Source organism: Linderina pennispora, assembly GCF_002104995.1.
Source record: "Linderina pennispora strain ATCC 12442 chromosome Unknown DL89scaffold_4, whole genome shotgun sequence".
Lineage (NCBI taxonomy): Eukaryota > Fungi > Kickxellomycota > Kickxellomycetes > Kickxellales > Kickxellaceae > Linderina > Linderina pennispora.
In genome coordinates, this window is record NW_024468252.1 from 377,164 (window position 1) to 396,114 (window position 18,951).

At 52.6% G+C, this 18,951-nt stretch overlaps 9 protein-coding genes and 1 non-coding gene across 10 annotated transcripts; 4 read left to right on the forward strand and 6 right to left on the reverse strand.

Annotated features, from left to right (window-relative positions):
• The first annotated feature begins 11 nt into the window (after positions 1–11).
• On the forward strand, positions 12–639 carry DL89DRAFT_121746 (uncharacterized protein). Its single transcript, XM_040883218.1, has one exon. It carries the CDS (start codon positions 135–137, stop codon positions 579–581), a length of 447 nt encoding a protein of 148 aa, XP_040744737.1. The 5' UTR covers positions 12–134; the 3' UTR covers positions 582–639.
• Positions 640–2,423: 1,784 nt separating this feature from the next.
• On the forward strand, positions 2,424–2,507 carry DL89DRAFT_t51. Its single transcript has one exon. It is a non-coding gene; the product is annotated as a tRNA-Leu (tRNA).
• Positions 2,508–2,782: 275 nt separating this feature from the next.
• On the reverse strand, positions 2,783–4,542 carry DL89DRAFT_266237 (uncharacterized protein). The gene has a single exon (XM_040887012.1). The coding sequence runs from the start codon at positions 4,535–4,537 to the stop codon at positions 2,807–2,809; it is 1,731 nt and encodes a 576-aa protein (XP_040744738.1). The 5' UTR covers positions 4,538–4,542; the 3' UTR covers positions 2,783–2,806.
• A 654-nt stretch (positions 4,543–5,196) lies between these two features.
• Positions 5,197–6,590, forward strand: DL89DRAFT_266238 (uncharacterized protein). Its single transcript, XM_040887013.1, has one exon. It carries the CDS (start codon positions 5,474–5,476, stop codon positions 6,572–6,574), a length of 1,101 nt encoding a protein of 366 aa, XP_040744739.1. The 5' UTR covers positions 5,197–5,473; the 3' UTR covers positions 6,575–6,590.
• A 536-nt stretch (positions 6,591–7,126) lies between these two features.
• DL89DRAFT_244950 (YfmJ protein) lies at positions 7,127–8,310 on the reverse strand (the record flags this gene model as incomplete). The annotated part of the gene is made up of 1 exon (XM_040885078.1): positions 7,127–8,310. Exon 1 carries the CDS (start codon positions 8,165–8,167, stop codon positions 7,127–7,129), a length of 1,041 nt encoding a protein of 346 aa, XP_040744740.1. The 5' UTR covers positions 8,168–8,310.
• A 589-nt stretch (positions 8,311–8,899) lies between these two features.
• Positions 8,900–9,667, reverse strand: DL89DRAFT_221945 (enoyl-CoA hydratase mitochondrial precursor; the record flags this gene model as incomplete). Its single annotated transcript, XM_040884555.1, has 1 exon — positions 8,900–9,667. The coding sequence occupies one exon, from the start codon at positions 9,665–9,667 to the stop codon at positions 8,900–8,902; it is 768 nt and encodes a 255-aa protein (XP_040744741.1).
• A 1,126-nt stretch (positions 9,668–10,793) lies between these two features.
• Positions 10,794–11,353, forward strand: DL89DRAFT_222032 (uncharacterized protein; the record flags this gene model as incomplete). Its single annotated transcript, XM_040884560.1, has 2 exons — positions 10,794–11,177; positions 11,276–11,353. Coding segments are annotated over 2 exons (462 nt in total), but the record flags the coding sequence as incomplete, so codon positions are not given.
• On the reverse strand, positions 11,339–13,859 carry DL89DRAFT_121859 (translation initiation factor eIF-3b). The gene has a single exon (XM_040883219.1). The coding sequence runs from the start codon at positions 13,744–13,746 to the stop codon at positions 11,533–11,535; it is 2,214 nt and encodes a 737-aa protein (XP_040744743.1). The 5' UTR covers positions 13,747–13,859; the 3' UTR covers positions 11,339–11,532.
• Positions 13,860–14,137: 278 nt separating this feature from the next.
• Positions 14,138–16,585, reverse strand: DL89DRAFT_122008 (kinase-like protein). Its single transcript, XM_040883220.1, has one exon. It carries the CDS (start codon positions 16,340–16,342, stop codon positions 14,306–14,308), a length of 2,037 nt encoding a protein of 678 aa, XP_040744744.1. The 5' UTR covers positions 16,343–16,585; the 3' UTR covers positions 14,138–14,305.
• On the reverse strand, positions 16,289–17,136 carry DL89DRAFT_266240 (uncharacterized protein). Its single transcript, XM_040887014.1, has one exon. It carries the CDS (start codon positions 16,891–16,893, stop codon positions 16,558–16,560), a length of 336 nt encoding a protein of 111 aa, XP_040744745.1. The 5' UTR covers positions 16,894–17,136; the 3' UTR covers positions 16,289–16,557.
• Positions 17,137–18,951: the final 1,815 nt, after the last annotated feature.

Below are 18,951 nucleotides of genomic sequence, written 5' to 3' on the forward strand. Positions count from 1 at the left end.
ACAGTCTGAGAGTTCGCCGCGACTTGGATGGCTTTGCCCAAGAGTTAGACAGCAGCCAAGAGTTCAGCTTTGGAAACGTCATCCAGAACTTTTCGCTGACAAGCTTCGAGATCACGACTGGTAAGCAAGGCGGCATGTATATCCACTACTCTGACAGAAACAGCAGCACCAACAACATAACCGGGACTGGCCAAGGTAACGAAAGCGACGGTGATGATATACCTCTGGCTTCTATCATCAGATCCAAGTCCGAGCCATCTGTCTACCCTGCCCGGCACTCTGTTGATGCGCATCTTGCTCGTCTGAATGCAAATGGTGATGAACAATCTCGCACCTATGACTCGGACAACCACAACAGTGCTGCCGCTGCCGCTGATTTATATCAGCCAAGGCGTTTCTTGAGTAGAAGGCCACGAGCTGCTGACAAGGACTCGAAAGTCAATAACCAGGTCACCAAGTTTGAGAACATAAGGTCCTTCTCTATGGATAATGGCTCGCGCCCTCTCAAGAAGCCTGTGTCTGCTGCAGCTACCCAAGCGCCCCCCAAGCGCAAGTTCCGCAAGTGGGGTGGTATTTTCTAGCCAGCCTATTCTCTTACATTTCATTTCTTAATATACCCTTATTCCTCCACGACAAACAGCATTGGACAGTTATTTACTACACATGAGCTAATTCAAGCAATTACAGAACATTTTGTCTAACATGTAGATCACCAACTATATAGTAGATGGGTCTACTAGCAACCCCAACGCTCAGTCAGATAAGAAACAATCATTTACATGTGACACTGTAAACAGAATTGGTACTAGATATACTAAGTCTAGGTATGGATATATTTTAAACTGCAACAAGAAAACAAAGTACAAAATGCTTGCACATGTTTTTACTTGGGGTCAGCGCGCATGGCTATTTTGTGAGTGCATTATGCAAAAAGAGAGCTGTAGATTAGTACAAACCCCTTAGCAGCCAGATTCTGGATCAGTAGTGGGGACCCGCTGCAAGGCTAGTGCTTGAACAAGTTGATACGTGATATATAACCTCAATCATGCAATTTTAAATATTAAATTCAAAAGTACCATGAACAAGTAAAAAAAATGTCTATGCCGTTATTCAGGCTGTGTGGCAATCATTAATAGGTGTATTTGTTGTATTTACATGAGTGTTAATGAAGATATGTACTGGTATTGCAGGTCCGCGATGCTACTCACCAGGCAGGCGCTGTGCATGTTTGCCAAATGCTACTTTGGCGATATAGTGTAGAGCGTGTGACTGGACACCTTGGCAGCGTCTGCACTCGAGCACACAATCGCACATTCGACATGTCAGACACCATCCTGTCAGGCAGTAGCGATATGGACACCGACAAAGATTGCTGGGCAGTTGTTGGTAGATGCAAGGAAGGAGATGGTTTGAACAAGAATGTGCTTTGTGTCTTGAGGGATGAGATGGAGGGCGAAAATAGCGCCAGACACCGACCCTTTTATATCGTCTGGGCAGGCTTTCTCTTGGTGGGCTGCCCAGCAGGCCGAATAGAACGCGAAAATCATGAAACACGTTGCCCCCTTTTCAGCGCTTCGCCGGGCTCCCACACTGCTGCACCTGCAGCGGCGGTCATTGGCTGGCCGGGGTGCTGCGCATGCCAAATTTGGCTTTTCCTTGGGACGCCGTTGCTGCCAGACAATGTGTAGCTGCGGTGATGGGTGATGGAGCTGCATGCAAGCCATGCATCACTGTTCGGAGTGCCAATTTGCCGCTGACCAGCACTCCTCGCTGCTCGCCTGATGCGCATTAGGCGTTACCAAAAAGTGCATTATTGCTATTTGGCTCGGTGGCCGGGGTCGCTTTGCAAGAACAAGCTCTTTCTGCGTCGGACCAGCTCAGAACAGGTGCGTGGTCCAGGGCTTTTATGGCTATTTTCACCACGACCTGGTCTGCTGACATTTAGGTGGAGTTGGCACGAGTATACGCACATGTGCATGTGGCACCTGGGTCATTTCTGCTGGAGAGACAGCAGTGTAGCACCGACGACACCAGGTAGCTGTGGCTCACTGGCGGTTTTCTTCTGAGCAAGCCGCCCAGCATCCTCCACGTGAATAGAGGCTTTGTGCAGCACGAGATAAGGAGCCTATATCAAGCATAGTGGGGATGCAACGCGTCGTGATAAGCATCAGCCCATTGTCTGCCGTCGATTCCGCAGAGGCTTTGGAAAGATAAGCCAGCTGGCGAACATGACAAACACGTCGACTCGCTTGGCTGCACCACCACACACCCTTGCTTCTAATAATGCCCCATGCTACCTGTTGTGCATCAACAGTCATCTAGAAGACAGCATGTGTACTGAGAGAGACTATCGGCAATCAATTTCAACATCTTGCCTTTCATTTTATCAGTGCTCCATTTTCTGAGGACTCAGCAAGCCGATTGGGAAGATGGCCGAGCGGTCTAAGGCGCTGCGTTCAGGTCGCAGTCAGTATCACTGGCGGTGGGTTCGAATCCCACTCTTCTCAGCTTTTTGCACTCCCTTTTTGGCAACCTGTGACCAGCAGGATCGCCCAACCCAACATCGCTATGCTGAATCCACCCCTAGAGCAGAATTCTTGGTCTCTTTTGTATGTGGATTGCTTTTTTACTGCAATGCCTTGAATGGCAGCTGATCCCAGTGGACCAGCGCAGTAGTCGCTTTTGCTTTCCCCTTCACAGAATTAATTGCGTCCTCTTACGCACCGGTAGCTCTTTGCTCAACCTTTGTTCGTAGTGCTCGCCTTCAGAAATGGGCAAGAGAGCACAGCACACATGTTTAAGGCCACTAGTAGAGTCTAAAGTAGCGGCTGATCTCTGAGTACTCGCATACAACAGCATCCGACTGTATCCGTTCTATATTGCTTCGGATTTCATCGGCATGCTCAGTATCCACGGCAAGTTGCTGGAGTGCCGGAAGAGAGAGAAGCAATCTAGATATGGCTGCTTCATCGAAATAGCCTGTGGCACGCATGCCGAAAACCTGCAAGCTCTTGCTCGTTGTCCGGATGTCGCTCGAAGTCTGTAGATCGTCCAGCCGGATAGCGTCATGACCAGTTGGTGGAATAGCGTCGCAAGTATCCTCCGACATGTAGCTCTCTCTCCAGTAGTAGGAATCCCTATCACCTGGGTCCATTGTTGTGCATGAAATTCGGAGGTATTTCAGTAGGACCAACTGTCCCAGCAGCTGTTTGATGAGTGTCATTGGCGCGATGTCTGTGTCCAACGAAAGACATACGAGGCTCTGCCAGCAAAGGCGTGTTGGAAAGGGCACCATGGTCTGAAGTAGAGCTCTCCGAACCGAGGAGTCAGCTAGATAGAACCGGGTGACAAAGTGTGCAGGATCATTCACCTTGCTATCTCCACCAGGTAAAATAGTCTTTAGGTGAAGGCAGCTAATGTTGCGAATAATGCCAGTGTCGATTTGGGCGAGTTTACGGTAGTTCTCGTTGATCTGCAGCAGCCTCAGCGGCGCGTTTTGGAATGAGGAGTATGCATCCCGATACACACCGGTGGATTGGCTAACCAGCAGCTTTGAGAGTTTTGGAAATGTGCGCAAGAGATGGGCAGGAAGGGCCAGGGTTTGCTGCTGAGAATCAGACCCGCTCTTAAAGTGGAGCTGGAGTTCAGTGAGTCGGCTGAGAGGACCCGTCCAAGTGAAGCCATGTTTAAAGATTCCCACCGGCACCTCGTTCTCTATATTAAGCAGTCTCAACTTCCGAAGGTTCAAACACTCAAAGTATACCTCAGGTGCAAGAACCCGGAAGCAGCTCTCGTCAAGCTCAAGTGAAGCCAGAATAAGAGTTGCTGGCGCGTGGAATGTCAAAGTCGTTGGCTGGAAGCACTGGAGAGAGGAAAGGCGGCGAGCAAATCTCGAGAGTAGCGTCTGGTAGTGTGGTGATATGGTATAGTTGAATGGTTCGGGTGTAGTAGGAGAGGGAGGGGCTTCCAGAGTATCATCGGTGTGTGGGGGAATAGCTGCATGTAGCCCAATTGCTTTCAGGGTTTGGTAGCTGTGCCGAATGAAATCGAAAAAGGCATTGGCATCTTTCTGCATGTCCAAAGTGCGACTGTCGGTTCCTGACCTTAAAATGCCTTTGCCATAGAATTGGATCGTGCTCAGCCTATCCCAGGGTGGTGATGTGAGACCAAGGGCACCAAGTGCGGTTGTGAGTCGGAGGGGTCCAGTGTAGTCGTCGCTCATGATGACACGCAGAATGGTTGGCAAGTGTGGGTTTTGCTGACAGAGGAGCGATGTGATGTTGGAAACCCACACTACCTGCCTGACATCCTTGCTGCGCTGCTCAGGATGGGTGCGTATAATCGTTCGCTGGACAAAAACAAACCGATAGGCATGTGGTGGCATACAAGACTTCCAGTGGCGGCAGACGGTGGCGATGCGCATTGCCTCCCAGTAATCAGCGAGGACAGCATGCTCGTGGGTTATGTCCTGGCACAAGAAAGCTATTATTCTGGTAAGAATGTTGGCAGGCAGCTCGTTAAGGGTGTGAGTAGGCATCTTTGGGAGGGATTGGAGCGGAGGAGGATTGGATGATTCCAGTGTACGCCATGGCGACCACTTGGGTTTTTATACTTGTTCTGTAGCGCTGGATGAGGGCTGTGCTGTCCCCTGGGTATTGCAGCGACACACGTCTTCCTTACTGAGACACGTATCTGGATAAAACAAAAATGCACAGAAGGTCCTGGAGACGTAACGTCTAACCCTATGGCCATCGAGGAAGCAGTGCCGTGGGAGCCAGCTTTTATCCCGCCATGCACGTGTGCAGCACCGAGTCGAGCCATGTGGGTCTTTGTAGGCTAGAAAGGATTGTGAACGTGCTGCAGTACCTGCTGTGTTCATGGCTGGGCGATAGAATGGGAATCAGATTTGATCCAATTATCCCTATTTGGCTTTTTGGTGAAGGAAAGGCTTAAGGTATCCTGTCTCTACCACCTGGACAGCCATAGATGCGTGCCATTTTTATGTGAAAATCGGCAGAGCTAAGTAGTGCACTGGTGCTCTTGCAGTCAACACGGGCTCCGCTGGCTGCATCTACTTGTAACGATCGTACGTCACTCCAAAATTCATGTCTGAGCTATGTGGCCATCGGCTTTCAGGTACCGACTGTACTCTGTCTATAGACACATACCACCACGGCACCACCTGTGTGTGGTATTGCAGAGTATAGAACTACTACAAATGGAGTCAATGTCAAAATGGCCCGTCTCTGTACTGCGACACCTAGAAAATCTGCGCTCAACACAGCAACCGGGTCTGGAAATCTTCTTGGAACCAAAATAATCTGTAAATCCCAAAGTGAAACACCACTCGGCAGGGACATCCTCCGCAGCCATTCCACCGCTCGCGTCGATTATAAAAGACCGGGGGCTGCCGCTTACTCTCACAGATTTGTTCATTATTTTTGTTACAACTTCGTTTTCCTATTGCCTTGCCATGGTTTCAACTTACCTCCCGGCCCACGTTGATCGCAGTGCCATCCGCCCTTGCATTGTTGACATGAGGGTGCCATTCATCGATATTAACAGCGAGAAACAGGCCGTCCAACAGCAGCGAGCGCACAAATCACCGTTCATCGTGCTAGAGAAAGACTACTTCACAGTCTACAATGTAAATGGTGGCCCATTAAAGTGTGACTATATCTCCCGGAACTATATCACAATGATGATGCGGTACTACCCTGAGCGCCCTGGTATGTGGTGTTGTTTTCAGGTGCGTAATGGTCTGACTTTCAATCCCGAGCCACCAGCTATCTACTTTATTCACGAAAAGTCCAGCAATATTTTGATCGAGGACCCATCAGAATGCAACACGGTCTTGATATATTACAACGAGAAGGACATTGCGAGGTTTGCAGCGACAACAAGGGCTGCAGATGGCTGCTGCAACCATTTCTTTGTTGTATATGAGGATGGAGTCGAGCAGTGCTTCGATGCCAATAATCCACAGAGCAGCTACACTTTCCCACGCACCCTCAAATTCGCGTTCTTACCGGCAGTGAGGAAGGGCGTTGACGCGATTGAAAGGTTCAAGGATGAGGACAGGCTGTTTGAGGAACGCCAGATATTCAAGCGCCTGCCAGACGGAGGATTCAAGCTAAGGGACATTAATGGCGCCGAGGTTCATGATGGCGAGGAGTTTTCATTGGTTGTCAAATTCGATGACGATGACGAACGCGAGTTTGATACATATGCTCTCGAGATATACGAAGGCGAACTCATGGCTAGGCCAATCCTTGACACTCTATTCACTTGCGAGACAATCGAAGGCATTATGTACCTGAATTACAATGGGCAGTATCTACACTGCCCTGATGATAAAGATGGTAGCATAGTTGTCTCCCCAGAGCTGCCCGAACGGTCCGACCGTCTTCAAATTAATTATGATGGCGCGGACATCCTCCTGACCAGGTGGGACACATCAGATTTTGCTATCTATGAATGGGTTAAGGCATCGGTAGGATGCATTGCACTCCATGGTAATTGGTATGAACAGCGCCTTTATGGTGCAGTGCGACTTCAGCTCATCAAGGTATAAATAAAACGTATCTTCTACTCAGCTGAACTCTAAGAAAGTGAGGAAGGTTACATGATAGACGTCGTTTACAGCGTAAGCCCCCTGAGGAAATCTCTACGCACACCAACAAACCAACACATTCAAGGTGTTCCGTATAACGATGAGTCAAAACAGCAGAAATGGGTGTGGCAATTCGGATACAGTAGCAATGTGTTGGACACTAGTCGATGGACTACAGTTAGTCCTAAATCGGCAAGTCACTGTGAGGAAAATCCTGACTAGACAACCCACCAACTACGTGATGTTGAGTTTCTCTCAGAAAGAACTATTTCTTTTTCTGACTCTTTTATCGGTTTAGCCGCTTAGTATTTTCTCATTTCTTATTTATAAAACTTTGCGTATAACGCCTCAGTTTACTTTACAATGCCATTAAAGCCTGGAGGATAATAACGCAGTTTATATATCCAATGCCTGGAATGTGAATGCCTCAATATCAGTGTCGCACTTTTGTGCCATCGCTGAAGTGGTATGTTAATATTAGTGTTTATTATTCAGGAATCACGAAACACTGTTCTACACCTTGACAACGCTCTTGCCAAAGCTCTTACCGTCAAACAGGTTCAGAACTGCCTGAGGAGCGTTCTCCAGACCAGTGGTCTCATCGATGCGGTACCGAAGCTTGCCTTCCTTGTACAGTTTGCCAACTTCAGTGACAAAATCGCTCTCAACTTGTGTTCCAGCGTACTTGGGAAGAAACAGCCCTTGGAATATAGCAGCCTTGATCAGGATATTAAAGGTATTTTTGAGACCATATGCCTCGTCAGCCGACTTGACGTTGTACTGGGAAATCATACCACAGGAAACAATGCGAGCACCAAAGTTGATGTTGGCCAGAGCAGCATCGAGGAACTTGCCACCGACGTTGTCAAAGTAGATGTCAATGCCCTCAGGAGCAGCCTGCTTGATTGCCTCGGTGAAGGTTCCGCATGTCTTGTAGTTGAAGGCAGCGTCGGCACCAATGCTCTTGACAAGTTCAACCTTGTCGTCTGAGCCAGCAACACCAACAACCCGCAGACCACGAGCTTTGGCAAGCTGAACGACAATCTGGCCAACAGCACCCGACGCCGAAGAAACGAGGATGGTCTCACCAGCCTTTGGCTTACCAATCGTGGTCAGACCGACAAAGGCAGTGAATGATGCCATACCGAAGACTGTAATAAAGTCGCGGGCATTGTCAATAGTACTGTGTGGAAGCCTGCGCACAGCAGCAGCATCCGCAACTGACTTGGTCTCCCAGGGTGCTACTTTAATATAGACGATATCACCTTCAACAATGTCAGTGCTGGTTGATGCCTCCACAACAGCGACACCAAAGTTGGAAATCGGCTCATTAAGCTCATAGCGGGGGACATAGCTGTTTGTAGCGCCGGTCAGACGACCACGCTGGTACGGATCAACAGAAAGATAGAGGTTGCGGACCAAAACCTGGTTCTCCTTAAGTGAGTCCTTAGTGGGGGCCGGGGCGGACACGACCTTGAAGTTGTCGAGGCTCGGGGCGCCGCTAGGTGAGTACTTGTTGGCTAGGACGCGAGTGATAGAGTTTTCAGATGTCATATTGGGTGCTCAGCTTCGAATTATAATCTTGGTTATGTGAGGTGTCTGGTCTTTAGATGATGTGATGGTGGTTTAAATATTTATTACAAATGAATGTATTTAGATATATGCCTGGAGCGACTGATGTTGTCATAAAACGAGACAGTTCAACAACACTTGAAGCGAATAACAGGCAAGATGTTCTGCTGATGACAAATCGTTAAAGATAAGGGGGTGCAAAAATGCGGTGTTCGGAATGGCCGAGTATCCGCCTGTAATTAGTAATACACACTCCACATGTATTTGCATTCTTTGGCTCGGCACCGACATTCCATGCGCTTAGCTATGTAGTCCGATAAAACGTTAATCGATTTAGTTGTGCTTGTACCTGCCCTGCATATATTTTGTTGTTACTGAGGAGAGCTACACTCATGCTAAGCTTCATTATACTCTTGCCAATGCTCACTGCTCAAGAATCGTTCTCTACTTCCTTGGTTTCATAAACCTTGTACTGGATCTTGCGTTCCAGATAGAGCTGAGAGACTTCATTTGTGTAGCCGACTCTGCGCTGTGCTGTGTGGTGGTCCAAAGTAAGCAATCCCTGGATCGTGGCACGTATGTGGATAAGTGCGCCCAGTCTCTTGTTTCCATACACAGCATCGGATAAGCCGGCGCCAGTTTGTGAAATGGGCACACGCTATCCAATACTTGATTTATTATCCAAGACAGACATGGCCCCCTTTGATTACATGCTTACTCGTGGGTGAAGTTAGGCTTGCGCTTCTCGGCAAACGCACCCATGCCCTCCTTCTGGTCCTTAGTGGCGAATGTGGCCTGGAACAGACGACGCTCAAAGTGCAGACCCGACGAAAGGTTAAGCTCGTACGCCTGGTTGACAGCCTCCTTGGCCATCTGCACCGAGACAGCGCCCTTGGACGCAATCTTGGTTGCAGTCTTAATAGTCTCCTGCAGCAGGGTCTCAGGCGGGAACACGGCGCTAACCAGTCCCAGAGTCTTTGCCTCCTGGGCATCCAAGTTGACTGAGCCCGCCAGGATCATCTCCATGGCCTTTGACTTGCCCACAGCGCGAGTCAGGCGCTGGGTGCCGCCAGCACCCGGAATGGTGCCAAGGTTAATCTCGGGCTGGCCAAACACAGCCTTCTCGCCGGCGTAAATGATGTCGCACATCATGGCTAGCTCGCAGCCGCCACCAAGCGCATATCCGTTGACTGCGGCCAGCAGGGGCTTGCGCAGCTTGTTGATCTGCTCGACCCAGTGGCCGAGGAAGTTGGACTTGTAGTTGTCAATGAACTCGGTATCCTTCATTTCCTTGATGTCGGCGCCCGCAGCAAATGCACGCTCGCTGCCCGTCAGGACAATGGCGCCGATGCCGGAGTCGTTATCGAAGCGGGCCAGCGCGTCGTTGATCTCGTGAAACAGCTCGCTGCACAGGGCGTTCAGGGCCTTTGGCCGGTTCAGCGTGATGATCGCGACACGACCTTGCGTCTCAGTCTTGATCATGTTGTAGGCTGGAGCCTCGGTCGACACTACAGGAGATGTGCGTGTGGGTTCAGCAAGCATTGTCATGTTAATTAGCACAAGTACCGTCCGAGGCGTGTAGAACTGACGTCAAAAGAGAGAGATGGGTGTGCAGTAAACCCTAATATCAGCTATTGCTTAACGGATAGAGCCCCCTTTGGTCCTTACCAAAACGCATGGTGCGAGCAGCACGCATGGCAGTCGACGCCACAGCGGCCTTCCGGGTGAGCGGGGACGAGACGATAGAGCGGAACATGGCAATCGATTGAGAGTTAAAGCGATGGTTGCAAGAGTTTGAGAATAAAAGAGGTATACCAAAGGAGCAAAGGCGATGCAGAGGCGAAGAAGGAATGCGTTCAGTGATGCTTGTCAGGCATATTCCCCTTGTCCCGCACTGGCCATTCCCACGGAATTCGCTATCCAGTGCTTATCTCGGAGGCACCAAAAAATTCACACGTGCAGATGCATTCAAGACCCGCGTGGTAGCGCAGCCAGTTCTGCCATCGTCATGCACCCGCCTGCTGCACAAATCGGTAATGCAGTCCAGCCGCGCAACACCCAAAATCAGTATCATGCAATCAGCTGATCTTGATCTAGCACACGCAATTTCGCAAAGACACAGCGAACAGGCAGCAGTTTGGCTGCTGACACCAGGCGCATACTTGCACGAAATAGCTGCATAGCCAGACGGGACCTTTCTCTTCAAAAAGTCGACTCTTCGAATAATCCAACACTATGAAGTACGTTTTCGATGATGATGGATACGCCGCTGCTAGGGAAAATAATGCGGATCCGCGAGTGGATGGGGTCATGCTGCTCGAGAGCAGGAGAGGTGCCGCCGAATTACGGGAGGGCAGAGCATTTCAAGAATGAGAGACCGAGTGAGAAATTGACAGCTTGAAATGAGCAAACCCGACGCATTCTGACATTCGGAATTGGCGCTCAGCACGGAAATGCACACCCTCCCATTCCGCGGCACCTTCCGATTTCAGCGAGCAATTCCCGCAGCAGCTAGGCAGCAGGACCAGCGCCGTGAGACGTGCATTCCTGCCAGCGAATAGATAGGCATACACGGGCGCTTATAAACGAATTGTTGTTAACTTTTTGTAGGCTCGAGATTTGCTCCTTCTCCGGGTACAAGATCTACCCCAGCCGCGGTCGCACCTTCATCCGTGGCGACAGCCGGACCTTCCACTTCCTGAACTCGAAGACCGAGTCGCTGTTCCGCCAGGCGAAGAACCCGCGCAAGATCGCGTGGACTGTTGTCTTCCGTAAGATGCACCGCAAGGGCATCAGCGAGGAGGTCGCCAAGAAGCGCACCCGCCGCGCTGTCAAGTACAACCGTGCTATCGTCGGCACCTCGTGGGAGGCCATCAACGCCCGCCGTAACGAGAAGACCGAGGTCCGCTCGGCTGCTCGCGCCGAGGCTGTCAAGAAGGCTAAGGAGCAGCGCAAGAACGAGGCTGCCAAGAGGAAGGCTGAGCGCGCCAAGGTAAGATGCTGAACACAACATGGCTGGTGTCTGATGTTCCCAAAAGACGGTGTGGACCATACTGCTAACGTTGTCACTTGCTGCATTCCTTTTTGTAGAACCCCACTGCTGACCAGAAGTACAGCAAGCAGCAGGCTCGCGGTGCCTCGACCAAGGTCCACGCTACCAGCCGTTAAAGATCTTTTTTGTAGCTCCCATGGCACAACATGCCCTCCTTGCTTGTGTTGAACAAATTCCAGCAATGTGGAAAAAAAAAACATACTCTGTACATGTGGAGTGCATATACGGCATGGCATATAATGTAATACGGGCAAAGCTGTCCGCATGTATTGCATTGAATCTGGGAACAAAGCGACTAGGCGACAACCTCCTCCTTCTCGTCGACAATCTCCTCGACAATCTCCTCGACAATCTGGTCGTCCTCGCCGGCGGCCAGGGGCAGCTTGTAGCCGTTGGCAAGGGCCTCCTCGGTCTCCTTGGCAAGCTGGGCCTCGACGCTCTCGCGCCAGGTGTCCCACTCGCTGATAAGGCGGCGGCGCTGGGAGATAAGCTCGGCGTCGGCAGCGTGCAGCTTGCGCTCGTCCTGCTCGTCGAACTCGGTTGAGTAGTTCTTGAGGTTCTTGCGGATCTCGCGCTTCTTGTCGTCGGACAGCAGGGTCTTGGGGCGCGGGCGCCACAGGATCTGCTTGAAGCGCTCGACGACCTCCTTGCGCAGCTGCTGGCCCTTGAAGTCCCACAGGATGTAGCCGTTCTCCATCGTGTGCCTCCACGATGACGCCGACGTGATCACGTAGCGGCCGGTCGGGTCCCAGTCGAGATCGGTCACACCGTAGTGCTCCGCAGCGCCCAGCTGAGAGATGGCATCGCCAGCCACACCGCTCTTGTTGGCGGCAGCCTGGTCAAACTCGACGTCGTAGAACTCGAGATCCCACGCAGTGGTGGTGCGCAGCGTGGCCAGCACGATGTGGCGACCGCGCGGCGACCAGCGCAGGGCAGTGGTGTTCTTGCGGTCAAGCGTCTTGAGCAGCTTGAAGCCCTCCTTCTTAACCAGCTTGCCCTTGCGCTCAAAGGCGTAGAAGCTGACGCTGGTCTTGGCAGCAACCGAGGCCATGCCGCTGGTGTTGGTGGGCGGCGGGGTCGGGTCGTCGGTGTGGATAACGGCGAAGCGGAAGTTCTCCGAGGTCGGCTCCCAGTCGAAGGCCACAGCACAGTCCTTGAGCTCGATGACGTCGACAGGCACGTCGCGCTCGCCGGTGCGGAAGATCTCGAGGTTGGTGAACTGCGACTTCTTGGACTTGGTGTAGCGCTGCACGCGCACACACAGCATATTGCCCTCGGGATGCCAGTGCAGCGATGCATTGGACACACTGAACAGGTTCTTGGTGCGGACCAGGGCCTTGTCGGGCACGCTGATCAGGCTAACGCGGGCCGGCAGGTTGCCCTCCTCGGGCGTCCAGTATGCCATCAGCTCAGGCTTGCCGGGCTTGGTGCGCGGGCACCACGCAAAGTCCTGGATGCCCGGGACCTTGATCGACTTCTTGTCGAGCAGGCCCATCGAGGGGGCCTCGTAGATGGCCACATGCGAGCCCTGCGACATGCGCGCAAAGTACTTCTCGCTGGGCGACCACTTGAAGTGCGGCCAGCTGACCTTGGCGGCCTTGCCGTCGTCAGTCTTTTGCGGTGCAAACGAGCGCAGCAGCGCACCAGTGTGCGCATCCCACACGCAGAACGTGTTGCCCTCGTCGGCCTCCGTATACGGGTTCTGGTGCTCGTTGCCGGCGCCCAGCAGCTGGTTGACGGTCTCGACGTTGATGGGCTCGTTGGACCACGTGACAAGGTACCGCTCGTTCGGGCTAAAGTCAGCGAGCTTGACGCTCAGGTGCACGAAGCGCATCAGCTTCTTCCACGAGGGACCACCCCACAGCACCAGACCCTGGCGGTGGAACGTGCACATGTACGAGCCCAGCGGCGACCACTGCACGTACGTCTCGGTCCAGTTCGACCGCGAGATAATCTTCTCGGCCGGCTGCGTCTTCTCGTTCCACAGCACCGACAGATCCTGGTCAGCGTACATGGCGAACTCGTCGCGAGCAAACTCGTCGCCAAGCCACGACTTCAGGTGCTCCTTCTCCACGAACGGCTCCTCGGGCGGGTCCTGGTACTTCTCGTCGACCTCGCTGTACTTCTCAATGTCCATGAACGGGTTGACCACCAGAACGTGGGTCTTGTCGAGCTTGAAGCCGCTGAGGTTGCGGATTGCGTTCTGCGCCGACTCGGCGGTCTCGAACTCGACGAAGGCGAAGCCCTTGGTCTTGTTCTTGCCCTTGACCTCCTCGTGCGGCATGTGGATGCCGTTGTCCTTGACTGCGCCCGCCTGCTTCTTGAACAGCTTCTTGAGCACAGCAATCAGCTTCTCCTCCTTGCTCTCGTCGACCACAGGCAGATTGTCCACCACCACGACATTCTCAAGCGTCTCCTCCTGCTCGGGGACGACAAACTCCCTTTCCAGATCGCTGAAGTCGATGTCAGCCTCGCTGGCTGGCAGATTGGCAATAGTGAATCCTGCCATTCTCTCGATATCTGTAAACTAGTTATGCGACGGTATAATCTAGGACTGAAATGATGAAAGAGATTGAAATCTGCCCTCTGATATTTTTTTGCTGTCCTAGCCCATGCCCGCAAAATTTTCTTTCTCAGCACCACCTGGTTCAGGCACACGGCCAAACGACCAAGATCAGTAAATGTTCGGATTTCTTGATCAATCAAGGATGTAGCTGGAATTCGGAAGCACATCTATGTATAGTTGCAGGGGCGAGGTTGTAGCCATATGCCATCAAGACCAGTTCCAGCGACAACCTGCTGTCAGTTGGCTTGTCGGCAGCGAACAAGAGCTATCCATCAATGTCTCTGATGGCCAGAGACAGTGCCTCACCGCGCCGAATAAGCCGGTATATTTTGGCAGTAATTACTCTTTTTATGAGGATTCGCTTTTAAGTAGCGGCTCCTGCAACAAGGATTAGCTCCTACCCAGCTGGTGCTGTGCGGTTCTTGCCGCTTCGCAACGCTTAGCCGAGTTGACACAATTCGTGTTTATCAAAAGGTAAAAATGTGCAAGGAACTAGGAAATCTCAGCAGTAGTAGTAGTTGGTCAGGTCGTCGTCGTTGTCACCGTAGCCGGTTTTGGCCGAGTAGAAGTGAGACACCTCGTCATCGCAGGCATTGTTGCTGCTGGAATACCCACCGCCATAGTGGTGCCTGTCGTCATCCATACGGTCGTATCCACCGCGGGATGTGCGCGACAGCTTCGAGTGCATCTCCCGCTCCCACACATGTATCTCACACACAGCTGAGTTTTTGAAAATGCCCTCATCCCGTACTGTCGAGGAAACGGAGCCGGAAGGTGACGGCGATTTAGATGCAGTGGGTGAAGAAACCTTGGTCGAGCACACAGACTGCCCAGCACAAGCTTTTGACATGCGGGCACTTTCCACAATGTCACCACCCCCAATGTCTTCGTCGTCGTGGAGTGGAGATGCGGTAGTGCGACTGGCACAGGCCACACACAGCCCGTCGTCCTGGGACAGAGCCATGATGCGTGAACTTGCCTTTGTGGTATTCAGCAGGCGGCATACTGGCACACCGACGCACTCGCTGTCAGCATGGGCCCCTGCCAACGGTGGCTCGTAGCTTGTTACAGCATTGTTGGTGTGGCGGCGTCGGGGCTTGATCGTGACAGATCCCAAGAACGGGTGCTCGAGCGCCTGTGAAGCCGTCGGCCGGCACTGGGGCTTGGCCTGCAGGGCCCAGCGCAGTAAGTCGGCGGCATGGAGGACTGCCAGAGGCACACGACCGAGCTTGCGGGGGGTTGAGGAGCCCGTCGAGCTACTGGACTGCGTCGACGCGGTGGGGCGTATAACCGAGACAGCAAACGCTGGCTTCTTGGACTTGGAGCACGCGTAGCGGCTGCTGGAGTGGGTATTGGGGGCCGACTCCAAGATCTCCGGCAGGCTGTTGCCACGGGTGGCACCATACGTGGTTGGGTCGCGGGAGGACAAGTGTACTGGGGTGGTACTGGGGGACAGGTAGTAGCCAGTGCTGTTAGGGTAGCTGGTCTCTATGCCGCTGTCAATGTCAATGTCGCAGGCGCCAATGCTGTGTGCGTACCGGGGCTCGTTTTCTGCCTTGCTGGTGCTGACGTAGCAGCCCAGCTGTGAAGTCGAGTAGCTATTGCGGCTGTAGAACGTCTGGCCAGTGGGGCGGCCGGCATCAGGCAACATGTCCGTATCATCCATGTCGCAGTATCCGCTGTACATGGATGACCCGCCGCCAACGAAAGCAGCAGCAAAGGCAGCAGCCTCGTTGTCCTCGTCGGAGTATGTGTGTGTGTGGCGTGGCATATAGGACCTGGGTGAGCTGGACGGATGTTGGGCAGGCAGCGATATAGTGGTGTGGGCAGTATGCTCTGCCTGCGGCCGTGGGTCCTCGCCAGCTGCCTTCTTTGCTGGCGGCTTCATATCGTTGGGGATGCTTGACCGGCGGTGTTCTGGCACAGCCTTGGGAGTGAACGTGGTTTGGCGCTCGATGAACTCGGCCTGGCCGGGGGTGTACTCGTAGGCATCAAGTAGCTCGTCTATCTGCGAAATGATCACGTCGGTGGTGTCGGAGCGAATCAGAGGGCCGCCCAGCAGACGCAGTTCAACGGTAGGCAGGTAGTTCTGTAGCATCATGCCCAGGACCACACCGGCGCTATATATGTCTGCACGCAGGTCCCAGGCCTCACCCGACAGAACCTCAGGCGCAACAAACCCGCATGTGCCACGGCTCGGCAGCCTCCCGCTCTCAGTGGCCGACAGGTCGCAGGCCAGGCCAAAATCAATCAGCTCAATGTGCGAGGGGTCCTTCGGGTCAGCCATTAGGTTGGTTGGGGTGATATCCAGGTGCGCAATGCCGAGGTGGTGCAGGTCCTCCAGCGCAATGAACAGCTGGCGCGCCAGGTACGCAATGTCAAACAGGTCACGGCCCTGAATGTTGAGCGGGTTCATGCGCGGGAATACCATTACATGCTTGCTCGAGTTGTCGGCAAATTCGTCCAATAGCTGCATTACATGCTCTGACTCGGTGCCTGCCACCATGTGATAGAACGACAGCTCGCGCTGTGCTAGCATGCTGTCGTTGACTGTCTTGAAAACCACACGCTTCCAGCCGTTGACGCGGATGCCAAATTCCACTTTGGAAAGGTCGGTCTACATGGAGATGGAGTTGACTCGGGAGAACTAGTTAGATCGGGTGCTGATAACAGGGTAGCCGGGGGAGGTCATATGGCTTTGTGGAGATTTCTGGGATCAACAGGCCCACCACACAACAGCAGTCCCAGGACTATTCACGCCAGCCCATGGAAACAGCATGTGACACGAAATGGAGCATTGTGAAAGGGCATAGATGAGGCCAGATAAGGACGAGGGCGGCTGTCGCTGTGTGGGATGAAAGCTGCACTGACGCAAGCACGCTGATAGCTGCGCACGGATAGATGCGGGTCGTGCATGCCCCATTGTGGCAGATAAGCCCGGTCCAAGCCAAGACATAGAATATCCGCTGGCTTGTGCGGATATGTGGGAAATGCACCGTCCATGTCTTGCATCCTTTTTGGATATTCAGCTGTTTTTGGGCAGGGGGCTGCCAATGCAGAGCCATGAAACGAAGCGAATATTCCTTGCATGCTGCATATGAAACATCATTTGAGCAGAGCAGCAAATGAGCAGCATGGGCTGGCGAAGGGGTAAGGAAAATGGCAAGGGGTAAAAGCGAGGAGAGCTAGCGCCGATGACGTTGGCAAGGTTCAAGCAGCAACTTACAATAATTTTTGGCTGGTGTGTGTGTACCAGGTATTCGCCCTGCTTCTCGAGCGGACATTCCAGGCGGCGCTCGAACGGGGCAACGTAAACACCATTGCGTCCGTTGCCAAGGTTCATGCGCAGCCCGCCATTGGGCAGAACTGTATTGATAATCTGGCGAGCTTTCTCTGATGACATCGGGGCCTCATGGCTGTTGGTCTGAACTGCTTTGGCTGCCTCGTGGCACAATACTGCCGGCTTGCTCTGCTTGGCCCACCCGAGATGCCGCGCATGCGCTTCGTGGTGGGAGGCGATTGAATGCGTGCGTCCAAGGTGGATAGGTGGTGAGTCATCGCGGCCGATCTGCTTCGAATCCGCGTGTTCCCGCATTGTCTTCGATGATAAGAGCTTCACGGGATATAGTGGCTCGTCGCTGTCAATATATGTGAGCGATGCGTCAGAGTTGCGACGGTACCGGCGACAGGATGTGGGCACCGCTTTGGTGCTGCCTGATATTGTTGGGGCTGATTCCATTGGGCTTATCTGTGTGCGAGGTTGGGCGTGAAAAGCTTTGCGCTTCAGCAGACCCTTGAGAACTAATAAAGTACAGAGTTAATAGGGTAAAATACAGAGAAATAGAGAAAATAATGAGCTGAACACGAATAGCTGCTTGTTAGTGTAAAAGAATCAGGGATTGGGAGAATGGAGGAGGCATGGACCTATATGTCCATTTCTAAGTATAGCTCGAGGCGCCTAGTTGTGCCAATGGTGTGAAAAATGGGGGCTCCAGCTGCGTGGAGGAATTGGAGGAAAGAGAACTAAGGGTTATTTGACAGGAAGGAGAAAAAGGAATCCATTTGGAATACAGGGGACAGGCCTGAGCTTTATATAAACTTCTGCTGATCGCATACTGCCCCTTGCTTTGCATTGGCAAAGCAAAATGAAAATTGGTGCGGAACGGGTTATCGGGCCACACTTGGAAAGCAAAGCGACCTCTTAATGCTTGTCGATTCGCTCAAAAAGCCAAAAATAGAAGGCGCCAGTCCCGGGTTGCTGGGGAGGGTAATCAGACACCCCGTTCCCGCCATGTCTTGGGAGGCACATAGTGGCCTCTGCACATATTTCTGTTGACTCTTGGAGGCTGTGGCCTGTGCCAAGAAACATAAACAAAAGGTACTAGTAAACAGTGTCGTAATGCAAGGCACGAGGAACGGGTGCTGCAAGCGCTGACAAACCGAGGCGGAGAGGTCCCGAGTGCAGACGGCTCTCGGTCAACATACCTTTGGCTGTTTGGCGGCGTGGACGTCGCTTGGCAAGACGCGCTAATGAGCTAGTGAGAGTGAGAGCGAGAGTGAATGACTGAGAGAGCGAGAGCGCGGAATATTCCAAGCGAAGCTAGTGAATTATATAAGTCGTTCTTCTTATTTGCGGAGAATGTGAGACACTATCCTTCCTCCTTCAAAGACATTGGGTGAAAAGCAGGCAAGAAAGCGATGCTTCCTGGAAATAGAGGAGAATGGGCTCGCGGCGCAGGCAATGCCCTCTATGCGCTATATTCACCCACCGAGGAGTCAGTGCAATAGTGGTCGCGTGAAAAACAGACGCAGTGAGCGCATATTCCGGAACAGCAGGCTGTATCAATAGGAGGTGTGCTAAGCGGGCCTCAAACACCAGCATTGTCACGCACATCCTCCAATTTTGCGATTCGGGATGGCTACGGATGACGGCTTTTGGCCGAGCATTGCCTAGGGCAGGCGGGCATCGGAGAGGGCTGGCCCGACCACACATCCCAGTCGGGGGATTTTTCAGCAAGGTCGCGTGTGTGAAAAATCAGAACAAGATGCACCTTGGATTTTTTATTTTAAAGTAGACAACAACAGCTGGGAGTATGGCCACCAATCACAGTCAAGGCGATCAAGCACTGATAGCGCGCTATCTTTCGC

What these genes read in the sequence shown, in the direction of transcription:
- DL89DRAFT_121746 (XM_040883218.1), top strand. Translation starts at nt 135, where the DNA reads ATGTATATCCACTACTCTGACAGAAACAGCAGCACCAACAACATAACC.
- DL89DRAFT_266237 (XM_040887012.1), bottom strand. Translation starts at nt 4,537, where the DNA reads ATGCCTACTCACACCCTTAACGAGCTGCCTGCCAACATTCTTACCAGA.
- DL89DRAFT_266238 (XM_040887013.1), top strand. Translation starts at nt 5,474, where the DNA reads ATGGTTTCAACTTACCTCCCGGCCCACGTTGATCGCAGTGCCATCCGC.
- DL89DRAFT_121859 (XM_040883219.1), bottom strand. Translation starts at nt 13,746, where the DNA reads ATGGCAGGATTCACTATTGCCAATCTGCCAGCCAGCGAGGCTGACATC.
- DL89DRAFT_122008 (XM_040883220.1), bottom strand. Translation starts at nt 16,342, where the DNA reads ATGCTAGCACAGCGCGAGCTGTCGTTCTATCACATGGTGGCAGGCACC.
- DL89DRAFT_266240 (XM_040887014.1), bottom strand. Translation starts at nt 16,893, where the DNA reads ATGCAAGGAATATTCGCTTCGTTTCATGGCTCTGCATTGGCAGCCCCC.